Genomic DNA, 26,514 nt, shown 5'->3' with positions numbered 1-26,514 from the left:
CATACACACACACACACAAGCACAGACACAAACACGCAGGCACGCACACAAACACACGGCCATGCACACACTCACGCACACACAGGGCATGAAATTGGCACCCGCCCACACGCCAAATGCGGGTAACTTTTGTGATTGGCGGGTGAAACTGTCAATGTACCTGCCACGTTGGCGGGTAGTCAATAAGACAACACAACACTGAGCAAGGAGATGCACTGTCCAGATTGCCGTTTGTAGGCTATGGCTCGGAGAAAGCGAGATCAAACCCATTTGCAGGGGTGGGTAGTAGCCTAACGCGTTACATTTTTTTTTTCGAGGAACGGCAAACGACTTTCCTTTTTCAAAACGGTAGCCTACTTTTACTCTTAGTCAAGTACATTTTTGAGCCAATAATCTACTCTTTTACTCCACTACATTTCAATTGCCTTACATTACGACTACAAGTTTATTATTGGAGAAAGTATCTCGAAGAGGGAAAAGCGCACCTCTCCCTTGGAGAAAAGAAATAGGGCTTCAGAATGCGTTAGCCCACGATTATAAAAGTAATGCCTGGCCTAGCTAACAGCTCAGTTAACACAATGACGTACAGTTGCTGCATCTTCTGATGAGGCTGCCAGAGTAGCAACGAAACTAGAGGTAGGCTATGACATGACACGGAAACTTTCACGTATATTCATTTCTGGCCAGCATCGTTCAACAATCACATTGGACAAGGAAAGTAGGCCTACAACTTAATTTACAAGCAAATCAAATGCACTGGAAATCGAGTATACAAGTTAGAAAAAGCCTAGCATTCATTTATGTAGCCTCAATGTTGCAGGACATGACATGAGACGGTCGGCTGAGAAAACAGATAGCCTGCTCTGTCGCTCTGCCTGAGTGGATATGCCTAGGCTATTATAGCCTAAATATAGGTCTACCCATAATATAGCCATTGTTTTTAGGTTACATTGTCTGTATGGTGGAGTTATAACCAGACTTCTAGCAATGCAAAGCAGAAGAATCAGCTGCAATGTATTGGAAGACTGCTTTTCAATCCATAGCCACGTAATGCTTATTCTGGCTATGACAAAGTATATATAAATATAAATATAAAATATATTTGAATTGGGCTTTTAAAATATGTTTGACTATATGATTAGCCTACAGAGGAGGAGAAAAGCAAATGGGCATAAAGGATACTTTTGTATCCCTTTAAAGGTCCATCAAAAATATAAAAATGTAGGCCTACAAAAAAGTAACTTGTTAGGCCTACTTGAGTAGTTTATTAACAAAGTACTTTTTTACTTTTACTTGAGTACTGTAATGTGTATTCTGTACAAGTTCAAGAACCATTCTTATGCATTTTCTGAGTCGTTCACCTTTATTTTGGGCACAAAATAATTTGGGCTGGTAAAAAAACACTGTGGCAGGTGGATTTCAAAATTCACCTTCCACAGTGGCTGGTGGCCAAAAAAGTTAACTTCAGGCCCTGCGCACACACATAAACACACACACACACACACACACACACACACACACACATAGACACACACACATACACATGCACAAAAACGCACACTCACGCACGCACATGCACACACAGGCACACACACACTCACACATTCTACACACACACAGCCGCGCACACACGCATACACACAGGCATGCACACACACACAAGCACCCCCCCCCCCCCCCCCCCCCCCCCCCACACACACACACACACACACACACACACACACACACACACACAGAGAAGCACATATACACAAAAGAAAACACACACATGCACACACTAATGTACACAAAAGTATTTAAGAGACTAAGAGTATATGGAGACAAATTGACAAGCGCGATTGTTTTTTGCGGAGAGAATGTGCAGGACTGAGCAGCGGTCATATTTTGTACCGATATGCGGTACTAGTTATGGTACGGCTTGAACGGCCTACTTGAAGCTACGTAAAGATAAGGCCGTGACGTCCGAGCTCAGCTGACTGGTTTGTTTTGCTGTTGAAGGTGGATTTCAGCAGTGAGACAGAAGGCTTCACGGGACGGACAACAGTTCAGGTTTTAGAAAACAGCGTTCGTGACTAACTCATCTCCAGTGTCCACGCAGCTTGTAAATATAATATTGTCTCATTGAAGTAATTACCAACATGCCTTCAGAAAAGACCTTCAAACAAAGAAGGACATTCGGTATGTACCTCACCTTTTCTGAAAAAACGAACTCTCGCTGGCTTCGAAGCTAGCGAGCTAACGTTAACATCTATGTTGTTAGCATTAGCTAAAGTTCTTGTTTACGACTCTGTTCACCCTCAGACGAATTTATACGAGTTGGAATGGCATTTTTATGTCTTTCCTAAATGTTATTTATTTATGTGCCATATATATCACTTTTCTAAACCAAACTATATTTGAAGATGAGTGTCTTGATCGGTGAAGAAAAAATAAATTGCCTGCCCCGTCCCTGAAAAGGGTTGGCTCGCTAACGTTGTAAGCTAGCTGCGTTTGTGTTTACAATATTGAGGAGCCTGCTCTGTTGTTAGCTAGCTAACACTGCTCCTTAGTGACGCGTTAGCCTTTTGTTAATTCTTCCTCTGCGTTGGCTTCATAGAACTAGTTGGTTGATGGTTGCCAATTAATGTGTCTCTAACATTCAGTTAATCAATCCTTAATTGTGACAAATGTTCCAGTAACTGTGTCATCTTATTGCTCATCTTTTTGTAATCCTGTTTAGCACCATCAATCATATAACCCCATTCATGGCTTATCAATTGTTGCCCTTCAAGCTTTCAACACAAATGAGTAGTAAGGTCGGATAAATAAGTGCGGTGCTTTGCCCTCCTCTTCTGTGTTTGTGATGCTCGGCACAGCAGGCTGCTGGAATAAGCAAGCTGACAGGCCCGTGCGATGCGAGTGGCAGCGGAGAACTGCAGGATTGGGGGATGGGGACGATGTGCGAGGTGAACAGGGCCTGCTGGTAAAATGAAAGTTAATTCAGTGTCCTGGCAACTAAATTAGGCATCGACGCTTGTATGTAGTTAGGGTTATAATAATTAACATTTTACAACGTAGCTCGCTAGACATTTTTGTTCTTTCAATTACACGACTGGATACATGGTAGCCTACTTCGGTGGGAACTGTGTTGATAAGATTGTCTAGTTACCTTTATCAACCGTCTTTGTTGATAATGTAACAATCGCACTTAATGGAAAGTGTTTCCGCGTGTGGGTCATCTTTGGAAATTACGCAATATTAAACCTAGCACGTGAGTTCGTCATTGGGGGCTCCCACGTGCTTTCTATAATTTGTCAGAGCTGGCACGAGATTGATTGTTTCTTCATCTTTTCACAAAATGTTGAGGTGGATATGACAAATAGCCTATTGTTGCTAATGGCCCATTGTCGACACAATTGTTGTGTAGCTCAGTTTTCCATCTCTGACTGGAAGTCAGGCCAGACAGATCTGGCTTCAGAAGTCTATCTAATCAAACTGTTAGGCTTCCTTATGGAAGGGGGCAAATGTTTGGCTTTGTTTGTTTGTAAATGCTGAGTCATGTAAGGATGGGTCAACCCAAGGTAAACAAACGACCTTCTTTGTTTTGCTTTACATGAGCTTGTTAGGTTAAGCGGAAATCCGGAGATAAGGCTGACTGATCGATGTTAGAATAACCCTTTCTATACATTTCACAAAAGAAAACGCACATCCCAGTCCATCTAAGGATAACATAGAGTCAGGGTTAGGGGAAGTTGTGAATGGCAAATGTCTGTTAACACAGTAAACCTGAACTTTTTTTTTCTCTCGCTGTTAGTCATCTGCCTTAGGGCTTTGTTTGGTTGGCAGGCTTTGAATTGGTTGTTATAGCAACTCTTGTATGGTCTTTGATTATAGCCCATAGTCTAGTTCAGTTGTGCAGGTGAAGCATAGAAGATAGCGATGATCACACACACAACCACACATTTAGTGTCCAGGCATTTAGTGTTGAAGCATACTGAGCTATGTAAGCTACTCTGTATAGGACCCGTTTCTGTGAAATGGTTGGGACAGGGTTCAATGTGAAGGTTGACCATGAAGGGCCTCATCCTTATACACCCAGATGTCCCTAAAGAAGGATGGAGAAACAAGCCAAAATAGAGGATGAAAACACTTTATCATAAACCCTTTAGCGTAAACATTTAAGTAGGAGGGCAGAAACACACTTAGCTGACACTTAGCTAACACTCTTAGCTAGCTACAGCCCATCACCTGTGCTGCTGAGTCAGCAATACAGACCAGTGACCTCCAAGCGCCCTATAGGGACACAGTTGTGGGAGTAAAAGGGGACAAAGGGAAGGTGAAGGGATCATGGGATCGGTCTATACCCAGCCTTTGACTCAGGACTCGGGATCAGAGAGTCTCTTGTGATGCACTGCGGTCTCATCACATAATTTTTGGCCTGCCCCAGTGCCTCTATCTGTTCTGATTATACTCAGGTGTAGCACAGGAACCTGTGGTTACAGCACTGACAGTCATCTAGTTACTGATTATGTGTGTGTGTGCATGTGTGAGAAATAGAGAGAGGACAGCAGAGGAAGCCAGCATCAGAGTATCCGTGTGGGTGGGTGTTTGATAATTGATCCTCTTGGCTTCCTGTTGCTGCGTACCCTCTTCGAGTGTCAGTTTTCAAGTATTATCCTGAGTGTTGTCAGAAACAGAGCTTTTTGCAAACAGAGGTGATGAGTAAGTCAGACGTTCCAGCGTGTAAAAATACACCCGACTGGATGTCCAGTAAACACTGTAGAATCCTGGTGGCAAGAGGACATAATCCGTCATGTGACTTTTCTTTCTCCACAGAGCAGCGAGTGGATGATGTCAGGCAGATACGGGAGCAGCACCCCAATAAGATCCCGGTCAGTAGCCACACACACACACACACACACACACACACACACACACACACACACAAACTGACACCACCTGTTTACACATACACTCCATCACACAAATACCACCTGTTTACATGTGTCTGTTAGATACATGCTCATCTCAATGAGATTCCTGTATGTGGAACCTATCAACCAAATAGCACTTTGTCAGATACCGATCTGTAGAACCTGTTGAAGCAACAATTTGCCACTTGCTCAGTCATGTTTTATTTGAGAAATCACTTTTGGTTTCATCTTAGGGCCTGTCCACACGGAGACGCTTTTTAGGTTAAACGCAGAGGTTTTGCTTCGTCTTGGCCGAGCGTCCAAACGAATCCTGTAAACGCACTGCCCGAAACCGCACTTTTCTGAAACCTGGTCCCAGAGTGGAAAAATCTGAAACCGTAGCCCGTTTGAATTCGTTTAGACAGCAAAACCGCACATCCTGCTTGCGTATCGATGACGTCATCGCCACACCTCAGCTGCCCTGGACTTGCACTTATAGTATTGCCTAACAATACTAGTTTTCATACATGACATTACCTTCGATTACACTCCGTAAGATAAATATCACAACTGGTGCTGCGCAGCGCCGATAGCTTATGACTTGGTGGACTGAACACTGTTTTTCCCGGTGTTTTTTATGCATTCTAGCTACTGTCAGTGACGCGAGAGAACTTAAGTTATTAGGAAAGTGCGGTGTAAGTTTAGGCTACATTAATTTGTGCGTAGTGCCAGTGTCATTCATTTATTTTACATGTCTTACAACATATATACATGCATTCACAGTCGAGTGAAATCAGATATAAGCATACAAAGACGCTTAGAACTCACGTTAAGCCGATGGTAGCACACTGAATGCAAATGCGCGATTTGATGCAGGCAAACGTATTGACTGTTACTAACGAAGATTTTATAGCAATATTATAAATGTGGTGACAGAATAGGCTAGAACTTGGGTAAGCCTTGCGTTTAGTAGCCTAATTGCGGTGATAGCCAAAACTAATGTGAATCATGGACTATCCTACAACCAAAGAAAGTAAAGGTGATTAGTAGGCCTACCTACGTTATCCAAATAAAGGACGGTACTGCACCCTTCACAAAACGTAAAATAAAGTTTATTAGTTTTACAGTTGACTACAGTTGACAGTTCACCATCAGTCCACACAAACAATTCTGGTTTCATTGCACTAGCCATTTCGTCGTAGCCTATTCTGTCTGTTTGTAAAGCGCAAGTTTTGGTCAATTTCTGTAAAGAAACAGTGCCACCTATAGGCCTGGGGTATGAAGTAACGTGTTGAGTCGTGTTGAGATGGATCCGTTTGGACGCAAATATTCTTGATACGGTTCCAGGGAAGACGGAGGAAAAAAAGATCGGTTTGGTACGTGTGGACAAGCCCTTAAAAATTAATGTTGATTAATATTGTTAGCCTGACGACCCCGACCGACATCAAGATGTAGGGTCTGGGGACTCACCATTCGAAGTGGTCAGTCCGAGGGGCGGGATAAATGGTTGTTTTTCAAATCCCCTATGCATGCAATAGGATACCGCTACAACTCATGAGTACCATGTGTTTTCCCACCAGCGGAGCTAGTTCGGTAGTTGATCAAACTTTTGCCAACTTAAAAAAAGCTTAACTTGTGTCGCGCTGTTCGCCAGCAGCAGCATCCATCTTCTTTGTGTTCAAGTAGCAGGGAATTCACACTGAACCATTGCAACTCTGCCATCATTATGTTAAGCCCGCCTACCAACTTTACACGATGTGATTGGCCTGATCAAAGTTTAAATTTTCCAGCTCGCAAGTCAACGGAGAGTTGCTAGACCACCTGACTACAAATTACATTTGCTGCCGCTAGGGTGCGTCTAGATTTCTAGGCTAGAATATTGTCACATGAAAGCCAGATAAGGAAACCTGTTGTTCACACTAGCTGTCCTGACTTTACACTATGTAGTTCTGAGATTTGCTTTAGAACACACTAAAAAAGTATAAAGAGCCTTCACAACAAATACAGTTAGCATGTATTGTATCAGTGCCATCTGTAATGTTGGTGGTGTTTGCAAGGTATTGGAATGCCTTTCTAAGTAGGTAGATGATTAACTTTAGACTGAATTCCCATATTGCTTCTTTAACCCTAAAACGTTTTACACTTGTTTTCACAAAGGCAGGAACTTCACACTCTCACAGTGGTTTCTAATAGACAAAGCTGCCATGTGTCAGCCTTCTGGTCACGTGAATATTTGAGGTCTCTGCCATTGTCTTTGTTCCAGATTGTAGTCATGAGTTCCTAGCGCTACGCTGTGCTGAATGTTTCTGAGTCATACCCTCATCTGTCATAATGCCATCGCAGCTGCATGGAAGTATGTTGACCTGCTCAAGTAGCTTATTTGCATTTGGATCATTATAAAAAATTTAAATTAGAAATTTACGAAAAATTATTGTAGCCCTACATGGCATAACACTACAATATTTAATTCGTTTTTTAAATTAACAATTTTAGCTATGCTTTCATTCATCACACATGAGACATTAACTGTGCTTTTGGTTATTATATTATTATTATTATTATTATTATTATTATTAATACATTTTATTTGTAACACACTTTACATTCGCAAGAAACCTGAAAGTGCTACATGATATTTAAATCAAATAAAATACAATAAAATAGGTAAAACCTTTTTTAAAACACATTAAGATGTGTTCTCATATGCCATGATGTTTGTGGTTCTAAGCAGGCTTATCTACACACTCACTGGCCAGGAAGGTACACATAGTACGTACTGTATGATTCCCATTTTGTTTTGGGCTTAAAGTGTTCAGGCACCGTGCTTGAATTCAGGCGTGAGCTGGTATGCTTAAGATTTGAAAATAGGCGATGAGACTACAGTATAAACGTCCTCATAAATGTCTGATAACTTCAGGCACAGACATTTTTATGGCTATAAGCCCTGGCGTTGGGTTATCAGCCTCTGACAAGAGTATCATCTCCTGTCAGCTTGTAATGGAGCTCAAATAGTAGCCGGGCTCAGGTCAGGGTGTCCTGCCCTCTGGGTGTTCAGGACTAGTGTCTAGTGACGTGTATTTGACTCTTGGTTATTCAGGATTTCTGAGTAAGGACATCCCGCATATGCATGCAAATAGAAATATGCAAATCCGCTCGTCAGTTGCATAGTAAATGTTTGTGGTGTTGTTGAGACTGCCATGTGATGGGCCACTGGTAGAGCACGGTGCTGGCTATGTGACAGAAATGTCAACATGATGATGGAATGTGTTTTTGCAATATGTTTTGTATCATTTTATCTGTGAAAGGCATAAATACATTTTTAAAGGTTTTTTTTATTAATTGAATCTGTATATTTTATAGTTTTGCTATACTAGTTACATCAGGTAATGCTAACACTGTGGAATCTGAATGGCCATCATCACATTTGAATTATTTGCATTCAAGGACAGTCAGACCACTACTCTAGCATCTGAACCATTGCTGTCCTCTTTCAAATACTGATACAAAGTTATAAAGCGTTAACATCATAACAAGTCAGTCAATGAATGAATGAAAGAAATGCTTGCTGTGCCATAACGTGACAGACCCAGTGGTGGTTGTGGTGGCAGGAGGCTGCTAGTCTCTGAAGGCCCTGCGGGCATGTGCCAATGCTGCTGGGCAACGAGATTGGTGCGGCTGGCTCGCGGGCGTGGTGGTGCCGCTGGAGGATCGGGTATCCTCCCTACCCACCATCTGCCGTTCAGCCTCTGCGTCCTGCTCCTTCCATACCACTCTCATATTCCACCTCTCCCACGTCTGACTGAGAGCAGCCAGATGGACCTGATGCCATAGGCCCTCATTGGGTTGTTGACATCATATCTGTTTATTTTTATTTAAAGGAACACGCAATGTTTTGGGGGGGAAATTAGCTTATTTAGATAAGAGAATGCATGTCCTTCTCTTCTCTGTGCGTGCAATAGCCCAGTGTGACACTGTTAGCCAGCCGTGGCCTACTGGTTAGCATTTCGGACTTGTAACCGGAGGGTTACCGGTTCGAACCCCGACCAGTAGGCACAGCTGAAGTGCCCTTGAGCAAGGCACCTAACCCCTCACTGCTCCCCGAGCGCCGCTGTTGTTGCAGGCAGCTCACTGCGCCGGGATTAGTGTGTGCTTCACCTCACTGTGTGCTGAGTGTGTTTCACTAATTCACGAATTGGGATAAATGCAGAGACCAAATTTCCCTCGCGGGATCAAAAGAGTATATATACTTATACTTATATAGCCTAACTTAGCATAATTCACTGAAAGTATGTTTGACCGGTGAGCCTACCATTAGCCTGTAGCTATAAGGGAGCTTCTCTGAGGAGGTGTTATTGACTAGTGAGTGTTTGTTTTCCCCCCAGGTCATTATTGAGAGGTATAAGGGGGAGAAACAGCTGCCCATTCTGGACAAGACAAAGTTCCTGGTACCGGATCACGTCAACATGAGCGAACTCATCAAGATCATCAGGTAATCTTACTGGCTTCAACACCAAGCTTTCTAGCCAACTTACCAGGGGCGGGGTAGGGGGGGTGGGGGGGTTCTGCCCCCACAGGTCCCCAACAGAGCATCTTATCATTCTAAATATGAGGCACTTCCCCATCTCAGTTTAGAGTTATAGGTTTTGATCTGAGATGCGCTACCACCATACATTTATATTATTCAGTTGCTGCATGAACATTGAGTGGAAATTTCAATAAATGTATTCATTTCATTTTCCCTATAAGGTAGATTTGTGTCATCATCCAGTGATTCCATGAGACATGTTGAGTGTATCGATAGTCTACACAGGGTGATATCTGTTGGTTGTTTGTGGTCTTGACCTCCATATAGCATCATGTGAGCCCCACTTGCCCTTTGTGTTAGCCATTTGAGTTAGCCCACCATTTTGGCTTCTTCTCCTAGAGAGTAGTAGGACAAGCCTTCCTTGCCTGACTGTGTGTGTGTGTGTGTGTTTGTGTGTGTTGTGCTTGCTTCTGACCACTAGGAGGCGCCTGCAGCTCAACTCCAACCAGGCCTTCTTCCTGCTGGTGAACGGCCACAGCATGGTGTCCGTGTGCACGGCCATCTCCGAGGTGTACGAGCGTGAGCGTGACGGCGACGGCTTCCTCTACATGGTGTACGCCTCGCAGGAGACGTTTGGAGCCTCGCACACACACTAGAAACCCCGGTGGCCACCCGGCTGCCATCAGGACAACAGTATGACTTGTCGCCGCCTCATTCCCATGTATGCCACCCCCACCTCAATCTCGCCTCTATCAGCTGTATACCCAACCAATGGGTGCCCCCCCCCCCCCCCCCCCCACACACACCTCAATCTCGCCTCTATCAGCTGTATACCCAACCAATGGGTGCCCCCCCCCCCCCACCTCAATCTCGCCTCTATCAGCTGTATACCCAACCAATGGGTGCCCCACCCCCAAAAACCATTCCCATCTTCAGCTTATTGCTCCGTCTTAACTGCCCCCACCTCCCACCTCTACCCCCAAGTGCTGCTCATAGATCCTCATATAGACGAGAGAGTAATTACTGGCCCTAGTATCCCCCATCCATCCTGCTTGGTAGGTGAGCTGACCAGGATGTGAGTGGTGATCTGGCTGGAGCGCAGGCGACCGCCCACTGCTGCTCATTCATTGTCAGGTGTTCAAAGGTAGTTCAACATGTGTGTTTTCTACTTGAAATCAGTGTGTGCGTGTGTGTCTGTGTGTTCGTGTTAGCTGGATCACTGCGGCCTCGAGTGAAGCCTGCTGTTTAAAGTAGATGCCCTGACACTGACCGATCAAAGCCATGACCATTTAGCCGTTAGTCTCACTATTAAGCTGTTGATGTGACCAATCAGCTGTCCGCCAAGGCTAACGGAAGACCAATCAGAAAAGGACACAGTGGGCTTGGGCCCTGCAACCCTCCACAATCACCATTCATTCATACTTTAATGATGAATGGGGATGGGGTAGTTTATTTTAGCCATAGCTTTATTTTAGTTGAAAGTCTATTCGCTAATAGCATGCATACATATTGTGGGTGTACATACATACATACACGCACATGCACATACACACACATACATACAGTAGTGCTCCCTGAGGACTCCAGAGCACTTTTGGTGTCCTCTGTGTTGTTAAGTGAGGTTGAGGAATTAGAGATTTTGGGATTTTCCTGTTTCCTCCTCACTATCATCTAAGTATCCTGCCTTGTACAGTTCCTTCAACAGTGTTTCCTCACTGAAAGGAGGAATACTTGGGTTTCTTACGGGAAAAAAAAAGCTTTGCTCTTTTATGCCTGCTCAGATTGTAGTGAGACGCTTTTTAATGTAAATGCAGACAGCGCAAGATTGAAGAAAAACATTGATATAAAAAAAAACTGTAATGTCAGAAATGTGAGTGAATGTGGGGATGATGAGGTGTGGTTTCCAATGATGATGAAAGTGGCAGTAGTGAATGGACCTAGTGTTATTCTATCTCTGGATTCTATCTCCAAGTCTCCAGAGCTGTGTTGTGACACCCTAAGAAAAGTTCAAAGGTCATTGGAATGCACGTTAAGAGGATGGTGTTTCGAGGGTCATGTGGCTTTATTATATGTCCTTGTGTGCTCTCCCACTTTCTCATTATCTCTTAAGTAATTGTTTTAAAAAAAGTTACAAGCATTTTTATCCTTAAGCAGTTATCAGCTATTCATTTGTTTTTATTTAAATGGTTGTTCATGTTTTATGTGTAAAGATGAATCCATATAGTAAAGTACAGTCTGGAATTAACAAAGCACAGTCTGAAGGAAAGACTTCAGGCTTTCAGCAATATTATACAACTTTTTTTCTTGTATTTTTGTTGATATTTTAAACAATAAAATAATATTATAAATATGCCTGCGTGGTGTTGAATATTTTCCCATGTCAATCATGTGTGCTGTCAACTGAACGCATAATGTGCCCTAAATTATTTCATTTTATTTATTTTGCATCTATATGTTTCTCGCCTCCACTAACTTGGTTGGTGCCTCAGACTTAAAATGTCACAGCAGACAGTAGCTGGTCCAAAAAGGTAATATATTTACAAGTTATCAGCTAACATGGAGATTTCGTCAAGTCATGCTTTGTAAGCAACACTACCCAACAGCTAAAGACAAACACTCCCTGCTCACTTGCATAGGGTATGTTCTTGTATTGAGATATGCAGACCGGGCAGAGGTTGGTGCTTAGTAGGTATCTGTATGTCGAAATGTGTCTATCGTACCTTAGGTATACCTATCACTTATTAAAAGGTGTTGAAAGATGGGAAACCATAATCCAGACAAAAGTATCAAAATTACATCTGAAAAGTCATTGCTTTATTTCCCATGTTCTTGATTCCAGATAGTTTACGATACCCACTGCTTTACCTTTTATTACTGGTAAATACAAAAAAGGTGAAAGGACAAAACAACACAGAACATTTGAAGAATACATTTCATTGTCATGGCAAACCATGTTGTTCAAAAATATTTAAAGCAGGAGAAGATAATGCAGCATGCATAGCTATCGGCATTCGTCCTGAAGCTGTACTGGATGCTCTAAGGGAGGCCTGTACTGGCCTTGACGCTCCGGAGGGTCTGTGCTCAATGAATCAGATGATGTCAGAATATAATGCAATATGATGGTGCATAAATCCAGGACATTCAAAACATTAGATGCTAAGTGAAAATGTTGTATTTCTACTGTTTAAAAACAAATGAGCACAATTAATTGGAGTTTAAAAACTTTTTTTAAAATGTCAAGAGTTAAGACACGTTATGATATGGTGGTAAAGAAAGCTGAAAAAAGGATATTCCAAGTGTCCATACCGAGTAGAATCTAAGTCAGGCTTCAAAAACTAGAAGTCCTGCCTTGTATTTACTCCAACCATTCCCTAAACCCGCTGATTCTAATTGGCCCAACTCCTCAGCCAGGTAGATGAGCTAATTAGTGTATTCACCTGTGTTAAGTGCCCAGGTAGAACCAATAGGCTACATGGTAGGACTTTCACTTTCTGAAGCCAGACTTTTACCCTTCTAGCAGAATCTCGGAAACAAGGCTAAGAAATACTGCATTGGTACTGACTGAACTGACCCGCAGATTTGGAGAAAAAAAGCTTGGTCTTCAAGGCTGAACACTCAGAAAGCACAACCAGAGTATAGCCGACTACATGTCCCAGAATGCACTCTGCTGCACAGTGCAGTGCGACCAATAATCTCATAGGGTGAAAACTTAAACTGAGCACCGGAGGATGTGTAGTTTATTGCTGTCTTGGCTCTGTGACAATCTACATAGGACTGTATACAATCACATAGCAGTAATTCAGTGACTGGCTTCACAGATTATCAAAGTGTACACGTACATGAAAATATGCCCTTTACTGGGGTAAAATCTGCTACCTCAGGAATGAGAGCTGGAGTTGCTTCCGAAGTGACTCAAAGCCTTAGAAGTTGAAAGGTTTCTGTTACAATCACATGCCATAGAGGGGCATAGCAACAAACTTTAGGCCCTGCGTCTAACTGTTCATAGCTCCAACTCCCTCCCTCAGACGAGAACCCCTCTCCAGTGACTGCCTATATGTCACACACTTGATCTCTGTTAAATCTTACTGCACCAGACCAGCAGGTAGGCTATCACTCAGAGAGCAAAAGTGATTTTGAAGTAACAACAAATTATTTGCTAATCCACTACAATTTAACCAACACATGTTAGCAATAGTTACACACCACAAAGAAACCTGGTCACCTGCTAAGACTACTGACAGACACCTGACTATGCCTTTCATCTAGGCCACAAGCTGCTAGCAGTCCGTTAGCAACAATCATTTTGTACTGATGGTTATTCCTATAAAGTTCCAGCAACTCCAGCTCACCTGTAGAAGCTTGTTATATCATATCATTGATATCAAGGATCATTGTTAAACGAATGTAGCCATAGACAGCCCAGACCACCTCTAAATGTGGAGTGCATTCACACCTGTACTTGGAGCCGTCATGTCAATTTATAATTGGATCACTCAGACCACATGTTAATACCTCAGGTTTGACTAGTGTCTAGCTGACAAGCTCATTTGAAGTGTACCGTTCTGGTGTCAGAGTCCCTTACAAAAAAATAACTGCAGTTTTGACACTTGAAGTAATGAGTTATTTTTTCGTAAGGGGTGATCGGTCTTAAGAGAGGCCAGCAATACAGCAAAACCGCACCAACAGAGCTGATTTCAGCAGCTGCCAACCAAAGTAACATTTGAGAAAATGTACTGAAGTAGACATGATGTGGATGTGATGGAATATGACAAAATAGTTCAATATTAACAATGGAGTGTCTACACTTGTAAACAGAGTTGCCTCTATACCTAAAATTACAATGTGATTGTATAGTGTTTCTCTGTATTCCCTGGCTTTCAGTGTGCATTTTGCCTCAAGGATTATGGGGTTACTGACTGCTTTCATAATGACACACATATTCTAATCAAAAAAAAAAACAAGAGGCAAAATGCTCAAAAACATAAAGAAAGCATGACAATACAGGAACATTGGCCTTGGGAACCAGATGAATCCCACAGCACGTTTGAATTTGCTCTGGCAGATCCACTGATTCCAAAAATCACAAGCCAATCACAACCGCTTATCTGGTATAGGGCGTGGTTTATATGAAGACAAATAGAGGAGCAACGCTGGCACCACTTGGGCACAACCAATGGCTGCACTGGTGTCGTCCGTATTAAACAACACCAACATGTATTTTCTTTTAAATTGAGTAAACAACTACATTTATAAACCTTTATTTGACGTGCTTCCAAAGGATTCGGTGATAGTTTATTGTGCCAACTTAAGTTTAATTCCATCGCTGGTTACGCCTCTTAGAAATTGAAGGTGAGACAATAATTTTTTAGCCAGGCTAAAGGAACATCACTTTTGCACACCGTGATTACTCTTGGCATCATATGGCCATACATCCCATGATATGTTGATGTCCTGTTGAAATGTTGCTTGTTGAATCGTGAGGTCATAAAACGTGCACCAAGACCTACATGTCATATCCTATGTGATATCTTACACTCTCTCATGGTCATTCTGAAGTGATGAATGTAGCTTTTATGTCTGAATGTTTTTAAAGAGACAAAACTGTATCCCTCCTGCTCTTTTCTCATACATTTGTAGGCACATGAGAAGCCCTATCAAAAGCACTATAAATGCAATGTGTGACAAATCCCTTCAACAAAATCCTGATATAAAATATCATATCTCATATAGGGCCAGAACCTGCTGGCCCACAATTACAAACAACCAGGACACACTCTGATTGGATAAAAAAAAAGTGCTTTCAAGATGTCACTCAACCCTAGTTCGTCCCTCCACACACATTCACTAAATAGGACTGGACAACAGTTCTCTTAAAGGCGGGCACACATCAGCACCAGGAAGTGGATGAAACACTCCTGTAGCTGTGCGCACAACACAACACTGCACTAATCGCCCTCTCCCTCAGAGGAACCAGGGCAGTGCAAAGTATTTTCTCAAAATTAATCACTTTGTTTTTTTTCTTGAATTCAAGTGCTATATGTCATTTGACTGGCAGATTATGACATTTACAAATATATAAATGATTCTAAAATCTTTTAAAAGTATTTCAGACACCTGACGAAATAACATGTAAAAACATAATGACAATGACAGAAGAAAAGACAAGGAAGAGTCTCAGTCCTGCTCACTCATAAAAAAAGAGATCTCTGTCGATTCCTTCTCAGGCCCAAAAACTACCCTGTCAACGCAAAGGACTCACAGAAGAATGGCAGTCTGGCTTCTTGTGATATTACTTGGCAACTCATTAAATGAGGACAGTATTAGATCCCCACCCTTTTCATTACAAAAAAAGTCTGTTGATTTGACTGTGCAGGTCTATTCCAGTCAGAGGAACAAAACAAAATGGCCGCTGTATGCTGCTTCTGTCTCCCTCTCAGAGTCAGCATGGTTTCTTGGGAGTGAGGATCATGCTCAGTTCATGAGATTTTTGACCTGAGTGGGGGAGAAGGTGTATCTAAAAGCTTCAGTTTCTTTCCCTGATGAAAAAAAGGTCACACACACAAACAAAACAGACTCCCAAAAAAGAAAAGCACCTCCTGGATGTGGCTATTTTTTCCTCTGCCCCCAGATAAACATAAATTCAGAGGAAGTTGATAGAAGTGACCAAAGATCCAGTCTGCAGAGGTTTCAATAGAGGACATTGATAAGAGGTCACCAACTGATCCAACCTGCAGAGGTTCTACGGGGAAAGCTGATAGAGATGATCACTGACACAACCTGTAGAGGTTCTAGTGTTCTCCTTGTAGTCGTTGGTATGAGAGGATCATAAAGAACAGGTGTACACTTCTGAAGTGCAGGTGTAAATTATTGAAATCAAAGTAGACCTTTTTAGAGACTTTTCTGATCTGAAATCATTGGGAGGTTTGGGGCTTTTTGCATGTCTTCTTCACTTAAGCTCTGAGTCTTGGCACCAGCCCTGGCTGTAATCAGGTTTAGTCTCCTGAGTCTTGGCTGTCAGTGTGAGGGGCGTACCTCAGCCGGAAAGTGCCTGGAACAGAGGCAAACAGAACGGTCAGTTACTCAATACAGAAGCATACTATACACACAGGCAACCCTATTGAGTAAAAACATACTATACACACAGGCACCCCTACTCAATACAGAAGCATACTATACACACAGGCACCCCTATTGAGCAAAAACATACTATACACACAGGCACCCCTACTCAATAAAGAAGCATACTATACACACAGACACCCCTATTGAGTAAAAACATACTACGGTAGTAACGGATTACATGTAATCTAGATTACGTAATCAGATTACAAAAATCAAGTAACTATAATCAGCCCAGATTACAATAAAAAAAATGTGTAATCAGATTACAGTTACATTGTTGGGGATTATCTGATTACATTTTATCATGCAAACAATGCAACTTTTTTATGATAGCCTAGCTATCTTTTAATTTGACAACACTTTTTAGACTTTTTTAAGATATAGTTAAGAACAAAATTATTCATACCCCTGGCAAATATTGATTTTCTCTTGACCAATATATTTGTTCTTACTTAAAATTACACTTGCCAAAAGGTTGCAAGACAATGTGGTAAAAACATGGAATAAAAAAAAGTGTTTATCTTTTTTAACATTTTTATGAAAAATTGCGTGTTCAAAATTATTCATACCCTTTTTAAACAATCACTGGAAACATCTTTATTTACCACCACAGCTCTCAAAATGGTTCATAATACCCACCAAGCCTCTTCATGTCTCCACAATGATTATAGACTGCACCTTTTTAGCAGCAATCTGGGTTTTGAGGCAGGAACGATTATTTGCCATCACTTTGGCCTTGTGCTCACTTTTTTGACGGATTGAGGTCCACTCTAAAATGTTGATATTTTTCTCTGTTAACCATTTCTTGCCTTGTTTGGCTGTATGTTTTGGATCATTGTGTGGTTTAATGTTCAAATGCTGCCTTTTGGGGCAGCCATGGCCTACTGGTTAGGGCTTAGGCCTTTGGGCTTGCCGGTTCGGCTTCACTAATTCACGGATTGGGATAAATGCAGAGACCAAATGTCCCTCACGGGATCAAAAGATATACTTACTTACTAACTTACATACTATTGGAGCAGGTCTCTCGGCACACTGCCTGATCTTTTCCTCCTTATCTTAATGTAGCCTCTTGTTTTAGTGTTACTATTTACTTTGAGAAAGTCACCAGGGGCCTATTGCACAAAACTAGGATAAGGGATTAAGCCGGGATATCTTGGTTATCCTGGCTCAATGTATCCTCCGTGATCCAGTTGCACAAACGCGGGATAGGGGGCAGCAGGATATGTTATGGTATAAGTTACCATGGCGATTTATTCTGTGGAGCTAGCCTGCTCCAGACCAGGCTAAGTTCCAGGATCTATTTAATCTCATCCCTTATCTCAGTCAGCAGTCACCACAAACGGAAACCAATAATTTTTCCACTGCCCACTACACATTGTTATCACATATACCTAGACCCACTGTCATTATTTAAACGTTTGTGATCGATCATTAAATAACTTTTACATACTCGCCATTCCCGACCTGCATATGCGACAATGTGACGTCACGGGAGTGCCTAACCATTTCACGCGTGGTGGTCGCGGAACTAGTTGCAATATTCTCCTTAACAGAGGTGTTGCTGTTTGTTGCTGTTGTGAGAAGGCTATCTACCTACTTCACACCGTAGAAGAAGCAACGAAGCCCCTCTAGTTGCCATGGTGAATCAGTGAATCTGTGATCGGTGGCGGGGTCTATTTGAGGGAGCCGTGAGCGCGCACTTATCCAGGATAGGTTTCACCTGGCTTGATGAATCCGTGTCTGCTCATCCTGGCTTGCTCTTTGTGCAACCAATTAAGCCTGTACGATCGTGTTTTGGATTCATTGAGCGCAGCTCAGTAACTTATCCCGGATGTCTTAATTCTGCTTTTGTGCAACGGACCCCAGGTCCGCCTGGTTGAAAAACATCCCAAAATAATAATTTTCTCACCCCCACAATTGAAATGGACATGGTGTCATTAGGGTTTAATGCTTCCCTTTTTTATGCCAATCTCAGGCCATGTCCCTGGGTCAAAAAAATCCAGCGAAAGATAAATTCTTTGTCCAGGTGTGCCCTTATAATAAAGGTTAAGCTGAGTTGTGCATGTTTGGAGAAGAGTGGAGAAAAATAGAATGAGAATTCTTTCATCAATTCTGTGGTGGTTTCTTTTACTTAATGGGCATATTTATTGAAGTAATCTAAAAGTAATCCTAAAGTAATCAGATTACGTTACATGTTTTTGGTAATCCAACTGATTACGTTACTGATTACAAAAATGACCATGTAATTTGTAGTCAGTAATGGATTACATTTCAAAGTAATCTGACCCAACCCTGCACACAGGCACCCCTATTAAGTAAAAACATACTATACACACAGGCACCCCTACTCAAAAGAAGCATACTATACACACAGGCACCCCTATTGAGTAAAAACATACTATACACACAGGCACCCCTACTCAAAAGAAGCATACTATACACACAGGCACCCCTATTGAGTAAAAACATACTATACACACAGGCACCCCTATTGAGTAAAAACATACTATACACACAGGCACCCCTATTGAGTAAAAACATACTATATTCACAGGCACCCCTACAGAATAAACAGTATACTTTACACACACAGGCATCCATATTTTAATAGAATTATACCATCCACCCCGGCAATCCTACTTAATAAAAAAGTATACCATAAACACAGGTATGCCTGCTGAATAAAATAGTATTATTGACATTAATGACATACCTTGCTGGGCGGAGTCCATTGGTGGCTGTTTGCAGTCTTGTGCTCTGTGGCCGCTCACGCCGCAGTTGTAACACGAGACCTTTTTCATGTTGCCTCCATTACCCAGCATCCCATGGGACTGATACACATTCCCCCCGCCCCCCAAAAACCCCTGCATGGGTGGGAGGACCAGCCCCTGCTGCTGCTGCGCCTCATGAGACAGGCTGCTGTTGTACAGCGGCGGGGCGACCACAGGGTAGGAGAAGGGCGCCGGCGCAGTAGCGCCCCCTGTCAGCAGGGGACTGAGGTGCAGCAGTGGGCCCAGGGTGAAGACCGACGTGCCCGAGAAAGGGTGGGGGAAGTAGCCGGCGTAGCTGGTGGGCAGTGTTGCGTACGAGCCGCAGCTCCCGCTGCAGCCGCACGAGCTGCACACACACACGCACGAGGAGGAGGAGGAGGAGGAGGAGGAGGACGCGGGCAGCGTGGCGGAGTAGGAGGAAGAGGACACGCCATAGCAGGCCGCCTCTGAGGGCGTGGGGCTGGTGCTCGGCGCCAGAGCCGACACGTTGTTCACACAGTAGGTGTTGCCGGGCACGGCCACCATGGGAACGCTGCTCGCCGTCGCCATGGGGACCCCGCCGGGAGCAGCGGCAGGAAAGGAGGACTTGGACGAGTACGAGGAAGCCAGCGAGGATGAGGAGGAGCCGGAGGAGGAGGAGGAGGAAGACGAGGACGAGGAGAGGACGAAGGGGTAAGGGTGTCCACCGCCAGCGCCGCTGCGCATGGGCAGGGAGGGGGACAGCTGCAGGTGGAGCGGCGGGTGCGAGACGTGGTGCAGGGTGTTGGAGGTGGCCGTGAGGGCCGAGCTGGTCTCCACCATGAGCCCCGGCGGGGAGCGCAGCATGCTGCTGACGGGGGGGTGGCCCACCTCCAGGCTCAGGCTGGGGAACAGGCTCTCCAGACGGGACGCCCCCACCATGCCCGCGGGCCGCCGCTCGTCCGTGCACAGCGGCGGGGGTCGGGGTTTCCGCGGGGACGCCAGCGGTCGCCCGAGAGCCAGCGGAGGCGGGAGGTTGAGCGAGGAGCCGGGGTCGTTCTGCACGGGCAGTACCTGCGCGGTCGGCCGGCTACCGGACATCACCGGGCTCATCAGAACCGTCCGATCCTTGTCACTCAGGTCCAGCGTAGCCTCTCCACCTGAACAAAACAAACAGAATAACACCTTAGTCATATAGCCAGTAGCCAGTGTTTAGTGAAGGTTTTTGTTTTTCTAAAGTATCTGAAGTTTCTGGCAAGTCTTTCTGATTAACACCCTGAACTCTTTGCTGGGGGGGGCTGGGGCTTTTATGCCTTTACAGGACAGGGTTAGGGTTAAGGTTAGGGTAGGGTTAGGGTTAGTGGACAGGGTTAGGGTTAGGGACAGGACAGTGGAGAGAGTGACAGGAATCGAGTGGGAGCGAGAGATGGGGTGGGATCGGGAAATGACCCGGGTCCCCGTGGACCCCAAAATGGTACGGGCCAGTCGGGCGCTGTAACCAGTTGCACTACAGCTCCCCCTGATTGATAACTTTTTTTGACCCAGGGAAGCATTCACAAATTGCCCCTCTTTGGCACAAAAATAAAATGTACTTAGATACTGACTGATCTATCCAAATGCGTGTACCTACAACCTCAAGAAAGGCATCTCATTTTGTCAAAACACATCACTGCACATGATCCATGCCAAATTAGGTTGAGGTCTGTTTCGGAAGAGCCGTTTTGGCCAGGTTAGCAGAATGGAGAGTAGTGGTTACACTCACGGCGGTGCAGGTCTTTAGACCTGTCGAAGGAGGCTGCGTCCCTGCTCTGGGGGGTCATGGGGCTGTTGGGGGCACTGGAGTAACCCGAGGAGGAGCTGCTGTCTCTGGGAACCGACATGGAGCCGGTGTCCACCTCCACACGCAGCTCTGCACGACACACAACACAACAGAGGGAAAAGTTTATCCATGTAGCACACAGGGGCCATTTCATGGATTTTACATAAATAAAACCAACAAGGAGAGATAATGGTAAAGAAGTAATGAAGTAAAGTAGAAATGGAATAATTAGAAGATCATATACCGTACGGTACATTGTAAAAAAAACACTTCACTATACAACACAAAAATGGTGAGCGAGATTGTGTAGGAGTGTCTTGTCTTGTTTCTGAATTCCTGACTATATGTGTGTGTATGTGTGTGTGTGTGTGTGTGTGTGTGTGTGTGTGTGTGTGTGTGTGTGTCATACCTGTATTGGCAGTGGAGTGTGTGTGTGTCAAAGGACTGACGTGGCTGGAAGGCGTAACTCTGGCAACTCCACCGCAGGACACTGGGAATTGAGAAACCACATACCTCTTCTCTCTACACACACACACACACACACACACACACACACACACACACACAATACCCACACACATTTCTGTTCTTTATTTGTGTCCACAATTCAAAATAAATATTACATAAGGGCACCAATTTGACAGGTGAAATAATTGCTCAAACACACAGACACACACACACACACATACACAAACATAATAATAATAAAACCCCATTTCCAAAGTTGGAACACTGTAAAATGTAAATAAAAACATAATGTGATAATCTGCAAATCACATATATTTAACCCATATATAATTGTAAAAACTGTGTGTGTGTGTGTGTGTGTGTGTGTGTGTGTGTGTGTGTGTGTGTGTGTGTGTGTGTGTGTGTGTGTGTGTGTGTGTGTGTGTGTGTGTGTGTGTGTGTGTGTGTGTGTGTGATGCAAAAGCAAGCTCTGTGGAGAGGACATAGATGGCCGAGTCTTTGTGTTTATGACGCAGCGTTTCTCAAACTGTGGGTCGCGACCCACTACTGGGTCGCGGAGACATGCCAGGTGGGGCGCGAACTGACGTGAAAAACAGGAGTTTTTTAATTTATTTTTTATCTGTAGCCTGGGCCCAGGTAGCACCCGATGCACAATGGACGCACTGTGATATTCACAGGGAAGCGCTCGTGTCAAGGCAGCTTAGTTAGTCCCGACCTACATGATATTTTGAACGTTGTTGTGAGAGTGGTGAATTTCATCAAAACCCGGCCCTTAAAAGCGCGTCTATTCTCCACACTTTGCGAAGAGATGGTAGCTGACCAAAAGGCTGTACTGTTTCACAGCGAGGCAAGGTGGCTTTCCCGAGGTAAAGTGCTGTCGCGCGTGTTTGAGCTCCGAGTCGCCTCTTCTTGGAGGAAGAGCGCATGTTTGAATCTGCAAGCACGTTCATTAATGAACATTTCTTGACGAAGCTGGCCTATCTTAGCGATATATTTGATATATCTTAGCGATACATTTGAGTTAAATGTCCAGTTACAAGGCAAAGACAAGCACCTACCTCACCTAGCAAATAACATTACTGCATTCACCAAAAAAACTTGAGTATGGGACAGACGCCTCGATCGCGACAGTATTATGCCTTTGAAACGTCTGATTGGGAGGCACTCTTGTGATCCCATGTATTCAACAGTAGGCCTACATCACATCCCTGCAAAGTTTATTTCAAAAATATTTCCCAACCAGCAGTGCTCAGTATGACTGGATTATGGATCCATTTAATGCAGCATGTTGGCATTTTATTGAATATATTGTACAATGCTGTATAATGGCCTATGCTTCCTAATATGTTGCTGGAAAACAGAAATATGTGTGTTATGTATTTATTTATTATTATATCTGCAGCACCAGCTGATTTTAACTCTGTTGAAGAGGATATTTTTAGAACTTGTCATTATTTCAATAAATTTGACAATTTTAAGCTTGACCTCACTTTCTTAGAGCGATGAGCGACAGGTGGGGCTCGAGAATGCCCCCTCAAAGTGGGGAATGAAAGAAAAAGTTTGAGAACCACTGATCTAGTTTGTTAACTACCACAGTCACGATGTGGGTCGCGATAGTCTGTCATTTTTAAAAAGTGGGTCCCCAGAAAAAAAGTTTGAGAAACACTGTTATGACGTGACGTGCGTCCACGTTTCTGGGATTCCGAGAGTGACCTATCGCTACGTCTATTTGTCTGGAAATTCCACCAGGCCAACGGAAAAACAAATCTGCATCTTGTGTGTTTCTTCCAGGAGAGCGAGAGAGAGGCTTGTGCAAGTTTTCCACTGGTACACACTCACATTAGCTCTCTCACAGAGAGTGTATATCTAATCTGCAGGAAGTAATCAGAGGAAGCTGGTTAACCATCCACGCTGTGGCTGAGTAACTGTTAAGGCCACCCATGTTAATGGTTAATGTGACCATAAACGGAACAATCCTCCTCACGTTTCTCACGTGATGGACAAAGATAGGGAGTGCAAGGGACAGGGAGAGAGCATGTGTGTGTGTGTGTGTGTACATTTACGTACATACTCATACGTGATGGACAGAGATAGGGAGTGCAAAGGACAGGGAGAGAGAGAGAGTGTGTGTGTGTGTGTGTGTGTGTGTGTGTCTGTACACTTACGTAGGGAGAGAGCCAGTGTTAAATCAATCTGGGTAAAAGAGCTGGTGCAAACTAGCATCATAGCCCAGGTTCCCAAATAAGTGCTCTTCTGCGCCTTTTGAGAGTAAGTTTAAACAGTGTGTGTGTGTGTGTGTGTGTGTGCCTGTGTGTATGCCTGTGTGTGAGTATGTGTGTGTGTGTGTGTTAGGGCTGTCACTTTACGTTCAAAAATCGATTGCACAATCCATTGGACCAACCAACAGAAGTTTCGAAAACTAAAATAGGGAATCGATTTTAATCAAATTTGTACACTATTAATTTTAAACAAATTAAACAAATAAAAAAGATAGAAGTAACAAAACTCACAAACAAGCAGAAAAAGAAAATAAAGAATTCCGAAAGTGCAGTAGACATTGCGAAAGCTAAAAAGAAAATTCCCACTAATTTTATGCATCGGAAACAGCTGTTTGAATTGGCTGCTGTACTGCTGGTGTTTTGCCAAAAAATGGAGGACAACGCGATCAACCTGTGCGACATGAGAGAGACGAGTTATAAGCCCTAATAACTTGAGGAGTTTGATATGGAAGCACTTCGGGTTTTGTGTGGATCAAACTATGGAGAAGGACAAAGCGGTATGCAAACTGTGCAGTCGTGAGTTCCTAAACAGGCGAAATTTGTTTGACATTTCTCATCGTAAACATAGCCACGTTGAAGCCTGCAGTAATGTTTTTCACTGATGTTATGGCAGTACACTCTGCTTATTGTTTTTCGAGAATGCTGCACTCCTGTTTGTCATTGTGCATGAAACTTCACTCCAATAAATCATCAGAAATATTGCTGGCTTGTGCATCTTCAAGCGCCCTCTTTACGTTCGCCCTAATGGCTGTTAGTTGTCCGTGGATTGGCCTATATTTGGCGTTGGAAATGGAAACGTCTTTTGACATGGAAAATCGATTTTACAATCGATTCAAGGAACACTTATGTCTCAAAAATCGATCAGGATTTTTTTCACAAAAGTGACAGCCCTAGTGTGTGTGTGTGTGTGTGTGTGTGTGTGTGTGTATGTATGTGTGTTGAGTGCAGTGCTCACTTCTGCAGTTCCAGCTGCGTTTTCAATTTCTTCTTGGCACCCTGCGTCAAGTCGTATTTGTTCAGGTCCTCCTCAGTGAGAGCCAGAAACTGAGAGAGTTGGGAGAGATGGGTGTGAAAGTGAGCGAGAGTGAGAGTGTGTGTGACTGAAAGAAACAAAGACACTAAGAGGCATGCGGGAGTATGATAACTGTATCACAAAAATTGGACAGCCTCCAATATAATAATAATACACTATACTCTACACAATACACTGTTCCTGTGCTATTACACTAATTATACACAAACTACTAGAGGGCTAACACAGACACTCCTTCTATGCAATATATTGAAATAATAGTGAAGTCAGGTAAATTAACTCTTGAGCCCTTGAGCTGGACTGTGGGTGCCGTCCGAGCCTCCGTACCTCTTCCATGGTCAGCTGCTTGAACACGGGGTAATACTTGTGCAGTCTGAGTTTACGCAGCCAGTCGAGCAGGCAGTTCTGCTCAGGGCTAGCCTGCTGCTGCTGCTGCTGCTGCTGGGACTGCAACTGTATCTGCATCTGCAGCTGCGCCTGTGTCTGCGCCTGCGAGTATGAATGAGGAAGCAGCGGCTGCGTGTGTGAATGCGAATGTGCCGGCACGTTCGTCGCCGTCTTGGACTGCACCTGCGGCTGAAGGCCGAGGCCGAGGCTGGAGTGGGGGGCACGGGGGGACGGCGGAACGGCGCCCTCGCACTCCGTCAGGATCGCGGCGCCGGCCGAGGGCAGCGTCATCATGCCAACCGCCTGGGGAGGCACGGGAGGATGGGGTGGTGGCAGCAGGGCGCTCTGAAGCAGGGGGGGACCGTGGGGGACGTTCACTACGGGCTGGACACTGGCAACCCCACACACAGCCCTGCCATAGAGAAAAGGAGTGAGAGAGAGAGAGAAGGAGTGTCTTTCATGAACACACTGAAGCCATGTTGAATAATGACACCCTTACATTTGAAAGTATAGCAAAAAGAAGAGGGGAGAGGCAGAGAGGAGAGAGGAAGAGAGGGAATAGGAGAGGGAGAGAGGGGGAGAAGAGAGGAGAGGGAGAAGAGAGACAAGATGGGGAGAAAGAGAGGGAGAGAGAGTGTGAGAAGGGAGAGAAGAGGAGAGGAGAGGGAGAAGAGAGAGGGAGAGGAGAGAGAGAAGAGAAGGATAGAGGGGAGAAGAGAGGAAAGGAGAGATGAGAGAGGAGAGAGGGAGAGAGAGAGGGACAGAGAGAAAAGAGGGGGAGAAGAGAGGAAGGACAGTAATAAAAAGAGAGCAAGACAGGGGAAGTTAGGAAAATGCAAACAAATTCATGTGTGGTTCAGCGATAATTTAATAAGTGTGTAAACGTGTGTATGTGAGTGTGTGTGTGTGTGTGTGGAGGTATCAAGTCTCACCTGCTGACTCCTCGGAAGGGCAGCAGACATCCCAGACCTTTAGAGACCACAAACATGCACATTAAGACTTGAAACACATTCTTACATACACAGATCAACACGAAACACAGCGACATCTCCTTAACTGTACAAACCCAGGCACCCTGCATCTCTGCTAATGGTGCCAGAGTGACTGATTTGTTGCTGAGTAGCAGACTGGTGCCTGTGAGTGTGTGTGTGTGTGTGTGTGTGTGTGCGTGTCTGTCTGTCTGTGGGCTCTGTGTAACAGAGTTCAGTGGCGTAAGACTAGCTGTGTGTGTGTGTGTGTGTGTGTGTGTGTGTGTGTGCG

At 44.1% G+C, this 26,514-nt stretch overlaps 2 protein-coding genes across 2 annotated transcripts in view; one reads left to right on the top strand and one right to left on the bottom strand.

The window, feature by feature from the left end:
• Window positions 1-1,992: 1,992 nt before the first annotated feature.
• map1lc3b (microtubule-associated protein 1 light chain 3 beta) lies at window positions 1,993-11,767 on the top strand. The gene is made up of 4 exons (XM_076269861.1): window positions 1,993-2,178; window positions 4,816-4,871; window positions 9,275-9,381; window positions 9,899-11,767. Exons 1-4 carry the CDS (start codon window positions 2,139-2,141, stop codon window positions 10,071-10,073), a joined length of 378 nt encoding a protein of 125 aa, XP_076125976.1. The 5' UTR covers window positions 1,993-2,138; the 3' UTR covers window positions 10,074-11,767.
• Window positions 11,768-12,209: 442 nt separating this feature from the next.
• The window catches only part of zcchc14 (zinc finger, CCHC domain containing 14), a 29,189-nt gene continuing 14,884 nt past the window's right edge, over window positions 12,210-26,514 (bottom strand). The window contains exons 7-13 of the mRNA XM_076269845.1: window positions 26,187-26,223; window positions 25,195-25,666; window positions 24,790-24,878; window positions 21,497-21,609; window positions 21,031-21,177; window positions 19,253-20,428; window positions 12,210-16,465 (exon numbers count right to left, since the gene is read on the bottom strand). Of these exons, the coding sequence (XP_076125960.1) occupies window positions 16,410-16,465; window positions 19,253-20,428; window positions 21,031-21,177; window positions 21,497-21,609; window positions 24,790-24,878; window positions 25,195-25,666; window positions 26,187-26,223 (2,090 nt within the window). The 3' untranslated portion in view covers window positions 12,210-16,409. The remainder of the gene's footprint in view (window positions 16,466-19,252; window positions 20,429-21,030; window positions 21,178-21,496; window positions 21,610-24,789; window positions 24,879-25,194; window positions 25,667-26,186; window positions 26,224-26,514) is intronic.

This window comes from Alosa pseudoharengus, unplaced genomic scaffold (assembly GCF_046254945.1).
Source record: "Alosa pseudoharengus isolate Yale_2024_CS ecotype anadromous, Long Island Sound unplaced genomic scaffold, YU_APseudo_1.1 YU_APseudo_1.1_scf_10, whole genome shotgun sequence".
Classification (NCBI taxonomy): Eukaryota; Metazoa; Chordata; class Actinopteri; order Clupeiformes; family Clupeidae; genus Alosa; species Alosa pseudoharengus.
The sequence above is the reverse complement of the archived record's forward strand: the minus strand, read 5'-3'. Positions and strand labels throughout refer to the sequence as shown.

Coding starts and splice junctions, on each gene's coding strand:
- map1lc3b (XM_076269861.1), top strand. CDS start 2,139: ATGCCTTCAGAAAAGACCTTCAAACAAAGAAGGACATTCG. Junction 4,872..9,274: donor AGCACCCCAATAAGATCCCG/GTCAGTAGCCAC, acceptor TTTTCCCCCCAG/GTCATTATTGAGAGGTATAA. Junction 9,382..9,898: donor GAACTCATCAAGATCATCAG/GTAATCTTACTG, acceptor TCTGACCACTAG/GAGGCGCCTGCAGCTCAACT.